This window comes from Solanum tuberosum, unplaced genomic scaffold, assembly GCF_000226075.1.
Source record: "Solanum tuberosum cultivar DM 1-3 516 R44 unplaced genomic scaffold, SolTub_3.0 scf00051, whole genome shotgun sequence".
Lineage (NCBI taxonomy): Eukaryota > Viridiplantae > Streptophyta > Magnoliopsida > Solanales > Solanaceae > Solanum > Solanum tuberosum.
In genome coordinates this window covers 1,882,425-1,894,124 of record NW_006238978.1, presented here as the reverse complement: position 1 = coordinate 1,894,124, position 11,700 = coordinate 1,882,425, and the positions used below count along the sequence as shown (strand labels likewise).

Sequence of the window (11,700 nt, the reverse complement as noted above, 5' to 3'; positions counted from 1 at the left end):
ACTTTATAGACTTGCTTCGGCTTGCTTCTTAACTCCTGAACTTAACTCTTAACTTCACTTGACTTGGAAACTAACTCTCCTTGAATTGGATTCATGGATTCAAGGTGTTTGATCACATGTTACGGATGAATTCTTGACTTTTAGAAGTACCTTGGAGGGTTGGAAACAACTAGGAAACATAGGTACAATACTAAGGGACATGCATGAGAAAGTATGAAAAGAAAGGGGAAACTTGGCGTCCTTGGCGCTCTGCAAGGCGCGGAGCGCCAGCCCTCAAAGTTCAGAGGGACCCTGCTGGTGCTCTGCTAGGCGCGCCGCCCCCAAGGGGGAAAGTTCAGAACCCCGTTTGGGGCGCGCTGGCAGGCGCGACGCGCCACCCTCTTCCCCAGAAAACTCGACTTTTCTCCCTCTTTTCTCCAACTCTAAACCTTCTAAACTTCAATGGTTTCAACCCCAACCACTTAGAATCATAACCCCTCAACATACAATAGATTTCAACTCAAAACCACAACCGGAAACATGCCCAAAACAACAAGGGACTTCAACAACACAAACAACAACATCAACAACACAACCAACAACTTCAACAACACAACCAATCTTTTCTTCAACAATAAAACGAGTGTGGCGTGTGGGGGAAAGAGCCAACCCAACACTATGAACTCACATACCTAGTAGGGATCACCCCCGACGATATCCACGACGGAAACTTGCTTGATCTCCTCTTCTTCTTCTCCTTTTCTTCTCTTCTTCACTCAAAAAGCCCTAACTCTCACTCTTTTAAAAAAAGGACAAACTGATCTAAAAATCAGTCTAACACAACAATATAACCAAAACAATTGGCTAGGGTAAAAGACCCAAAATACCCTTACAAATTTCCGGACGGATTTCCCTGCCAACTGCCCAACTTCCAAAGGGCATAACTCACTCATACGAACTCGGAATTGAGCAAACTTGGTGGCGTTGGAAAGATCATTCCACGAGCTTTGCAACCATAACTAGAACTACACCTAACTCATCCTGAGCTAGAAGTTATGACTGCTCAAAGTTGGCCAAAAACTCACATATTTCCATACTTAGCCAAATTTCCAGATTTTTAAATCTTTCTAAAATGACTATTTCCAATTCTAAGCCTCTTCATAATTATTTCAAATTGCCGGATGTTACACTTGTCCTCAAAGGTTGAAGTCATCTATCTCGATCTGGTCAGGACAATCTTGGAGCTGCAATGGTGTAACTTGTTGGATAGGCTTGCCCAAGCAACGCTTAAGAACTAAAACGTGAAATACAAGATGTATCTTGGCCTCGATTGGTAACTCCAATTTATATGCCACCTCTCTAATGCGCTTGATGACCTTGAAAGGATCAAAGTATCGTCGTTCAAGCTTATGACCCTTTTGTAGCCGCACATAAAGTTGTCGATATGGTTTCAACTTCACAAAAACCCAGTCACCAACTGCAAACACTAGCTTAGTATGATGTTTATCTGTAAACTTCTTCATCTTTGTTTGTGCTTTGATCAAATTCGCTTTCAACAACTCCAGAATCGCATCATGCTGAATTAAGTAAGCCTCAACTAATTCACTAGCAGTGCTCCCCAATATATATCGAGCTATAGTGGAAGGTTCTCGCCCATACCGTGCTTGAAATGGTGTCATTCCAGCATATGTTTGGTAAAAATTATTGTACCAAAATTCAACCCAAGGTAGCGTTGTGACCCACTCTAAGTTACTCGAACTCTGTAAAATTTGTGCCGCAATCGTGTCGACACGAGAGTGACATAGGTAAGGCTGTGGGATCTGCGTCTGATTCTGTCAAACAAGATTGGGTGTATTGACCAATAAAAAAATTGAAATTTTGATATCTCAAAGTAAAGATTTGAATAGATCAAAAACAAATACCTTTAATTTTTCTGCTATAAAGTGATTTACACTTGTCCTTTGTGTCATTTGAAGGTTTTTTCTTGATAAATTAGAGTAATATACCGTCAAGGAGTTTCTAGAATCTTGGCGTGGTACCAAAGCTCTCGTGCTAAGCACACATTAGTGTATTTATCTGTGAGAGAGAAGAGATGCGGAGCCATTTTGGAACTAAACTAGGGTACTTCATGATTTTGTTTCTCTGGCTGCTTCGTTCTAGGCGTGAATGGAGAAAATGGGAGCGTGAGGGTTTGGAGACAAAGGGTGTGGGCCGGGTCGGTCATTATTTTAGGCCAGATTTGGTTCAATTTAAGCCCTTCACATATTACCAACTTACTCAGAAGCCATTCATTTTGTGGGATGACTAGAGAAGTATAGGGAATTTCAGCCCTTCACATTGGCCCTTTTCCAATTGCAAATCTAACCAATATTTGCTCCATTTCTTGGATACGCTTTTATAGAAATTTAAGCCCATTTCTTTCCTTAAACTTAGCCCAACCTACTTCCCCACATACACCAACAAGCCGACCCCACTCCATGCGCCCTTTTTCCCCATATTCTTTCTCCTTTTCAGAATTCATGTTTTCCTCTTCTCCTTGTCAAGAACAAATCCAACACCCAACGAACCCGTACTCGTCTTCCTCGCGCGAACACAAACCATTCGACACATCCGCGTCCCTCTCCCTCTCTCCCCTATCCTCTCCGTATGAGAAACTTCTCGAATCGGGACAAGTGGAGCCATTATGTTGCTCCTTTTCCTTCATCAAAGAATCAATCGGTCCTCTTTTCAATTCCATTGAGAATTGTACAAGATTAGTATAATTGATAGCTCGTCCAACCTTATCCTCCAATAATTTTTGAATTTCAAATTCATTCTTATCCAATTCCCTCACCCGTTTCCCCCCAAATCGATCCCCTATATAAACCCCTCTCCCTTCCCTATTTCACAGAGTTTTTGACCCTCTATAAACCACAAAAGGCTTCGTCCGAAAACAATTTTTTCATTACCTAAATAGGGTTTTTGAGTATCAAAATTTGGAGAAAAAATCAGTGTTCTTACCACGCCTAAATCACAAAGGTTTGGACCATAGTTTCCTTCTATTTCTTGTTGTTGCGTCGGAATTCAGTTAAGTCAAGGTCAGTGGAAGAAGCTTCATCGCTAAGCTCGTTGTCGTGGAAGTTGCTACGGAAAAGGTAAATTTTTATTGTCTTATTTAAATCCTCGTATAATCTCGTTTTGTTGTTTAATTTGATGTATTCTTAGCTAATTAGTCTGTTTTCTTTCCTTTTTCTTTCCTTTTTAGCAGTTCATTTTTCCTCTAAAAGTATGATTCTATTTTAAGTGTGTAAATTTCAGTTTTGATCAGATTTGTCTCTAGGTTGGCGTTTAAATAGGTGATATTGGTATGATGTTGTGATTTGCTCGTATATGAGTTGTTGTGGGTTAAATTTGGTTGTTGTGTTCATTGCCACGTTGATATGAGTCATTAAATGGTTGAGTTATAAATTTTCTTCAAATGCTTGCGAATCTATGATTAACTATCCATTTTTATCAAGTTGAAATGTTGAATCAAATGTTGGAATATGTTGTTTACTATGCATAGATTTGTAGTGATGTTTGAATTAGAGATCTGATGTCAATTTAGCTAATGGGTATTCATTTTAGGAAAGGTTTTTTTTTGTTTACTTCAGCTTATAGTTAATATCATTGTCTTTGTAATTTGCATATGAGTATTAATTGTTTGTTTGCAGTTTTCTAATATGAATAGCTTCTTTCAAAGTCTTTCTTAGTATGGATATATGTGAATGTTTCGTGTACATGTCATTTGATCGAGAATCAAAAGGCTTTACTTTATAAGATTGTAAACTAGTGTGAAATCTGAAATGAGTTTTCAAATGATTTGCTTCATTATTTTTCATTTCTCATGAACATAGTTTCTTGATGTAAGTTTGGAGTTTATCTTTTGCAAATTTGCCTATATTCTCTACTGCCTAGGTTGATAGAGATGAATGTGTTAGCTTGACTTGAGTTTTATATTTATTTAGATAAGTGGCATGGTAATTAAAGTGTTGTTTTCTTGATTATGCATTGGATTCTCCATTATTTAAGAATAATTATCTATTGGAATGTGGGATCTTTTGGTCTTAATAATGTTTGGCTGCACTGTTGATTTCTTACAGCTTTCACATTTGATTATTACGATCTTGAAAAATAGGACCCATTCTATTCTTTATTATTTGATTTCTATGCATGAACTCCCTTTGAATGAGTCTTTTGAGACTCCTTCCTTGCATGTGGGTTGGGTTAAAATCCAACATATCTTCATCAAGTTACCTTGGTTATCGTTGAGAAAGGGAAGCTGAAACAGGTCAATTGGAAGAAAATATACAGGAAACGAAGCTTGGTATACAAGCCTGTATACACTGATATATAGTGTTGATATACACACTGAAAATTGGCCCGATGTTTCTAGGCAGCAGCAGTTTAGGCCCAAATTCATCTTCTCTATTTTAATTATTGGATTGTAATTATTTATTTATTTTGTTTTGATTAACTCTAACTTTAAATGTTTGGTTTAATTTAATTAATTCCCCTAACGATGAATGTTTTGTGTTATTTTAATTGATTTTACTAATTACTTGTCTTACTTAGTCATGTTTGATAAAAAATACTTTCTTTCTAAATTATTTCAAGTGTCTAATTTAATTCCTTTTCAGTTGTGAACCTATTCTCAAGCCAGTGTTTTTTACCCCTATTCTCAGCCCTCCAGAATCATGTTTGTTGGTACGAAAACTTTTCTTTCTTATGTTCATGTAATCATGTAGTTTATATTCTTCTTATGACCCATTATGTATTCAAATGTTCACTCATTTGAGTTGCTAAGGTGTTGCTTTTGCCCTTTTTCTTTCTTTTTTACAGGTACCATTATATCCTACCGCAATTTTTCAGGGTGAAACTGATGGCAAAGGAATGATTTTTTTCTTATACTTTGTTATGCAAAAGAACTTCCTTCTCTTTTTCAAGAGAACATCAGAGTAAGTTGTTTATTTCTAGTTGTCATGTCATTGGTTCCTTGTTTCTCTTTAAACCTGTCTCTAGTTGTAAATATCTTCTGTTGCATCTTAATTGTTTAATCATGTTCGTCTTTTTTATTATGCCTCTTGTAACATTTGTTTCTCTGTTGGTGTTTCCTTTTTTCATATTTTGTTAGTTGTGTAGAATTCTCACGTCTAGGATTAGAGAAATCAAGGATTGCATTGATAATTAAATTGTTAAGTACATGCTCCTTATAGAGGGAGAAAATTGTAGAGTCTTAAGTTAACTATACTTAGAGTCCTACTACAATACCTATTACTATTATAATAATAATAATGTAATTATAAATAATCTAATCCTAGTCGTAATCTAATTCTAGTTGACTTCAGCTAGTACAAGAAGTAGCAGCCTAGTCGATATAAGTGACCTAAACCTAGAGTGACTCTAACTCCGTTGTACACGTTGATTGGACCAGGTTGTTCAACCTGCTCCATGTCTTCAGTTTTCTTTATCTTCAACACTTCCCCTCAAGCTAGAGAGTGGAGGAACGATTACTTTTAGTTTGCTTCGTAAATTTGTCAATGCTTCGGTATGAGTGTGATGTCAAGTCGTTGCTTGTGATAGTTCATCTGCAGATTGATATGAGTAGTCCCACCTATAAAAACACTTAAGAGCAGTATGATTATTCCTACCACAAATTTGACTTTACTCAGTACTGTTCCTCTCCTTATTTCCACTTGGAAAACTTTGATTGTTTGGAGAACTTGGTCCATATTGATTGATTTGAGAACCTGTTCTCTGTCCAGTAGGCTTGAAACCTCTTTCTTTGGAGTTGAAGTTGTTGTTTTCACTTCCCTGCCCCTTTGGGCAAAGAATACCATATTATGGTTTTGTTGTGGCACCTCTTTTTCATCTTCCCTTATATCAAAACCCTGAGAGCATTAACAAATTGATTAAGGGTAGGATATGATACCTTATCTAACATGATAGTCCTGAAGGTCTTGTATTTGAGACCTAAACCTCTAGCAAAATTGATTACTTTGCTATCTTCATCCACAGGTTTTTGAATGGCTGCAAAGCCATCACATATGCCTTTGAATTCCTTGATGTATTCATCAATCTTTTTTGGTTCCTAGCCTAGCACTTTGTAGTTGTTGTTTATGCTGAAACTTCTTATCTTTTGTTGCTTGAAGATAAACTTCTTCCAAGCATTCCCACATCTCCTTGGTCGTTGAGCTGCCCAAAATTAGGTACACGCTTTCTTCTGTCAAGGTGCCTGAGATCCAACTCCTTAACAACACATCTTTCTCCTCCCAATCATCAAGTATTGCCACTATCTTTTGCATCCTTCTCAACTGCTACAACTTTCCCAATAGCCTGTCCAATGGAACAACTACTTTAAGTTGGTTCATTCATTGTGATGAGATAGGTTAGTCTCAACACCTGAATCAGTTGGGATATTTGTATCCTCCATATGAGGTAGTTTGTTGGCTTAAGTTCAATGGAACAAGCTGTAATGCGTTGGTGAAGTGAGGAGGTCGACATAGTGTTGGTGGAGGGGGCCATTGCAGTTGAACGTGTTTTTTTTTGGATCACTACTTAGAGAGCGGAAAAGCTTTTAAGCTATGATACAATGTAGAATTCTCACGTCTAAGATTAGAGAAATCAAGGATTGTATTGATAATTAAAATTGTTGAGTATATGCTCCTTATATATAGAGAGAATTGTAGAGTCCTAAGTTAACTATATTTAAAGTCCTACTACAATACCTATTACTACTATAATAATAATGCAATTATAAATAATCTAATCCTAGTCGTAATATAATCTTAGTCGTAATCTAATTCTAGTTGACTTCAGGTAGTACAAGAAGTAGCAACCTCGATATAAGTGACCTGAACCTAGAGTGACTCTTACTCCGTCGTACACGCTGATTGGACCAGGTTGTTCAACCTGTTCCATGTCTTCAGTTTACTTTATCGTTAACAAGTTGTTGTGTACATTATTGTGTTATGTACGGTTTGTTTCCCGATCATTATTTCATGATTTATTCACCTCTTGTCTATTTCTTGGTATACCATCACAGTCACTTTTTACTGAACAATCTTTTCCTACTTTTTCCTATTGATCACTGGGTAATGGATTTTTTTACTTTTCTTACTCTTTCCCATCAATCTCAAAATAATTTTTGACAAGTTACAACCCCTGATTCAAACATAGTCATCCAACTTAGCATTTTGTCTTTTGATCCTCTTGCCTTTTCCCAACTCTGTTGTCATCACTTGTGCATCGACCTTAGTAGGGGCCCTATCGTTCACAACGTCTCTGGCAGCCAAAACATTGTTAGGAGTTTGATGTACCATCCCAGATTGAATCTTGTTTGGTACCTGTAAATGGCTACTAGAACCCTGTGTCGCTCTGAAAATGCTCCATAAGTAGCATTTCAATTGGTATCCTGCCAGCTAGTTTCTCAAATAACTTAACAATGAACATGAAATAACATCTAATGAAAACACGAAATAAGTAAAAACTTACTTCAGTGACACATGGTCATTCTATGGATGTGAAAACCAATAGCTCCCCATATGGCGTTAAAGCTCGTAGAGCATGTTCTCCACCAATCATATCTTCAACCAAATGATCAATTTTCTCCTGGTTTCTGTACGGAGAAAATGAAAATGACAACAAAACAAATTTGATGAAAAGTACTAAGCATAAAATGGTGAACATATAAAGTACTTACCTTGCCTCCGAGGGGAAGAAACAATTCAGTGTCATCAGCAGTAGCCTCTAATGTGTTGAAATACTTGGGCCAAAGTTATCGACTTTAGGAAGCATTTCAAAGTCAAGATTAAGAAAAAGTACCTTTGTTTTTTCAAAAACACTTTGGCTTGCTTTGTCGGAGAGGTGAGCAACAACTCCGTCAAACTTATACTTTTTGTTCCATCCGTTAAAGCAACCTCTGCCAGAAAATGTGCAAGAAAACAGACAGTAGGGAAGTTATTTTACTGAACAATCTTGTCCTCACTTTCCTATAAATCTCAAAATATTGTATTAGACAATAGAAATGTCTAATACAAGAATAACATCAAAAATTATTTTGAGATTGATAGGAAAGAGTCGGAAAATATTGTTCAGTAAAATAACTTTCCTATTGTCTATTTTCTTGCACATTTTCTGGCAGAGGTTGCTTTAATGTATGGAACAAGAAGTATAAACTTTACGGAGTTGTTGCTCACCTCTCTGACAAAGCAAGCCAGAGTGTTTCTGAAAAAGCAAAGCTACTTTTTCTTAATCTTCACTTCGAAATGCTTCCTAAAGCCGATTTATGGCCTAAGTATTTCAACACATCAGAGGCTACTACTGATGACATTGAATTATTTTTCTTCCCAGAGGCAAGGTAAGTACTTTATATGTGTACCATTTTATGCTTAGTACTTTTCATCAAATTCACTTTGTTGTCGTTTTCTCCGTACAAAAACAGGATAAATTTGATTGTTTTGTTGAAGATATGATTGGTGGAGAACATTCCGTACGAGCATCAATGCCATATGAGGAGCTGTTGGTTTTTACATCCGTAGAACTGCCCCTGTGTGACTGGAGTAAGTTTTTACTTGTTTCGTATTTTCATTAGATATTGTTATTTTGTGTTCATCATTAAGTTATTTGAGATGTTGGTTGGCAGGACTCCAACTGAAATGCTACTTAAGGGGCATTTTTAGAGCGACACAAAGTTTTAGTAGTCGTTTACTGGTACCAAGCAGGATTCAATATGAGATGGTACATCAAACTCATGACAATGTTTTAGCTGCCAGAGACGTTGTGAACGATAGGGACCCTATTGAGGTCGATGCACAAGTGGTGACGGACGAGTTGGGCAAAGACAAGAAGATCAAAAGACGAAATGCTAAGTTGGATGACTATGTTTGAATCAGGGGTTGTAACTTGTCAAAAATTATTTTGAGATTGATAGATATGCACAAATTCAGTTACATCTCTAGGAAGGGTTGTAAAACATTCCTAGGTAGGCTAAAACTATGTTCCTTGGATGTAGGCCTCACAATTCAGGTGAATATCTATCCTTAAATTCTTTTTTTTTCAAAATCAATTGTTAAGTATTTATTTTCACTTTTAAAATCATGGTAACAAAACTGAAGAATTGTTTCTTTTGCTATTTTATACAACCTTTATGCTAGACATGAAGATGAGACGATACTGAAAGAATCAGAGGAACAATTGATGAAAGAGGACTCGAAAAACTACCAGGCTACAGTAGGAGTGACATAAACTAATATCAGATGAGATCTTTGAGTGCAAGAACACAATTGACTTCATGAACCTTGAGTATCGCGCTTGCGTGTTATTACTGTGACAACCTTCATGGCCCATTTGTTGCTTATTAAGCAATTTTCTGTGAAGTCCTTTCCGATTAGCTTCTTTCAATTAGGATGATCAAATTTAAAATATTGACGCAGAAAGTAACAGGACGTTGAGTATTGATTTTGAATGTGATTTATTATGTCTCTAAGTTCAGTTGAAATTATCTAATGGAGTTGCAGCAAAGAAAAACTGAAGTGTTGGACCAAGCGACTTTTTTTTCCTTCGCATAACAGCCAGTGTTGTAAAAGTCATCTCATTGTCACTCAAAGCAATGAAGCTATGTGAAGAAAGGGGTTCCTCATAGGTAAAAACATGTGCGTCAAGGAGTGTGCGCTTCAAATAATGACGCAAAAAGGTTAGTTCTTTGAATCTCAATTTTGAGGAGTTGGATTAATATCGACATTATTCTATATTGTCTATTGAAATTAGTTATTGTAATTATCGTAGTACTTAATCCATATATGTTATGTATTTTTTGTTCTTTAATTGTGCGCTTCAAGCCTCATGAACATTGTTGCCTTTTTGTGTACTTCACTTTTAAAAACATTGGTAATAATGGGGTTTTGATCATCTTGCATGCATTTTGATTTTTCCTCAGGATACTCATTTTCTACCACCAAGGTTTAGACGTATGGAAAGAAACCACGTAGCTTTTTGGCCTTTGTGGAATTTGAACCTACACTTCAGTTGCTTCAGCAAAGTCACTCTGGTAAATATGAATCTCAGAGAAACTTTCTAGTTGACATTAAATTAAATTTTCTTGACACACTAATTTTTTTGTAATTACTTTTCCCTAAATAAAAATGGGCATTTGAAGTTTCCAATTTATATTTCCAAAAACGTATACATATTCTTTTCCGTTACTAATTCCTTTTTCTTATCAAATTAAACTTCCCACTCACTAATCCTATTTCTAATGATATTTGATTTTTGGTAGTAATATTTTATTATAAATAAACTTGGAAGGGTCTACCCTTCCATTAGTAAAAAATATTGATTTTTCTTAATACTTGCAAATTGCAATATGTGGCCAACAGGATTTGTATGCCATGACTGCTTCAAACACACACTCGTTAGCGTTAAACCAATTTCTGAAGAAGAAAAATTTATAATTCCCCCAATTACTTCTTCATATTCTTCTTCTTTACCCTATATAACCATTCACTGTAATTTCAGTATAATACATCAATTTTGGTATATAACACCCAATAATCTAGAATACTTAAACATGGGTGAAGAATTGGATAGTTCAACTGAATCAACCCAAATCATTCTTCATCTTTCCGATACCAAGCTCTATGAAAGACTCGACTGTGCTATATCAGAAGTGTTTATAAATTTTAAGAACGAGTTTGAAGATCAACAACACATTATAGTTGAACAAACAACTCGTAAGTTGAAAAAAATCATGACTAAACAGATGTTGGAGGTATGTATGGATGTGACATTAATGATTGATCACCAATACCATGGTAGAATTTTGTCAGAATTACATGAGAATGGAATGGTGCCGGCTAGTAAATCATCAATAGAGTTGCTAGAACCGATGGAAGCTGATGAAAGAAATAGCAACGATGAGTGTTTGGTATGTTTAAATGCGATAGGGGAAGAAACTCAAGTACTGTGTTTGCCTTGCTCGCATATGTTTCATGGAGATTGCATTACAAAGTGGTTAGAGAATAGTCATTACTGTCCGCTTTGCCGCTTTGAGATGCCAACGGATTAGACAAAACTACGTAAAAGATCAACGTATATTTAATCGATGAATATGTTTTTTTGGTTTTCCACCCGATGTCCGGAGCCAGATGCCAACGGATTAGACAAAACTACGTAAAAGATCAACGTATATTTAATCAATGAAGATGTTTTTTTGGTTTTTCACCCGATGTCCAGAGCCCACACTGGAGCTCCGACTAAATCCGGATCGCGCTCTGCAGGGCCCATTCGGGGGTGACACTACCAACAGGATTTTCTCCATACCCAGGGCTCGAACCCGAGACCTCTGGTTAAGAGTGAAGCACTCCCACCAGTGCACTACAACCCATGTGGGTAATCAATGAAGATGTTGTTCTTTAAGATCCAAGCCTTTTTTCTTTTTAATTTTAGTTTTAATGTACACAGTACTTTATTTGAACCAAAAAAAATTGAATTAGTTATTAGTTTTGTCAATAATATCTATCGCTTTTTGTGACAATTCTTATATCCTATTTAGCATTAATATTTAGAAATTATAGTTGGACTAATTTACCCTTTTTAATACTAAGCTATTTTAATTAATTGTTATTTTTAGAATATTTTCTCTATAAAAATTCTTTAGAAATAAGAACATACATCCGTTTTACTCAAAAGTCCTCATTAATTTTC

The 11,700-nt window shown here is 36.2% G+C and overlaps 1 protein-coding gene and 1 long non-coding RNA gene across 2 annotated transcripts; both read left to right on the top strand.

Annotated features, from left to right (window-relative positions):
- Positions 1-4,963: 4,963 nt before the first annotated feature.
- LOC102586565 (uncharacterized) lies at positions 4,964-10,162 on the top strand. Its single transcript, XR_367036.2, has 3 exons — positions 4,964-9,024; positions 9,153-9,691; positions 9,935-10,162. It is a non-coding gene; the product is annotated as an uncharacterized lncRNA (long non-coding RNA).
- A 402-nt stretch (positions 10,163-10,564) lies between these two features.
- On the top strand, positions 10,565-11,062 carry LOC107060012 (E3 ubiquitin-protein ligase RING1-like). The gene has a single exon (XM_015307241.1). The coding sequence runs from the start codon at positions 10,565-10,567 to the stop codon at positions 11,060-11,062; it is 498 nt and encodes a 165-aa protein (XP_015162727.1).
- Positions 11,063-11,700: the final 638 nt, after the last annotated feature.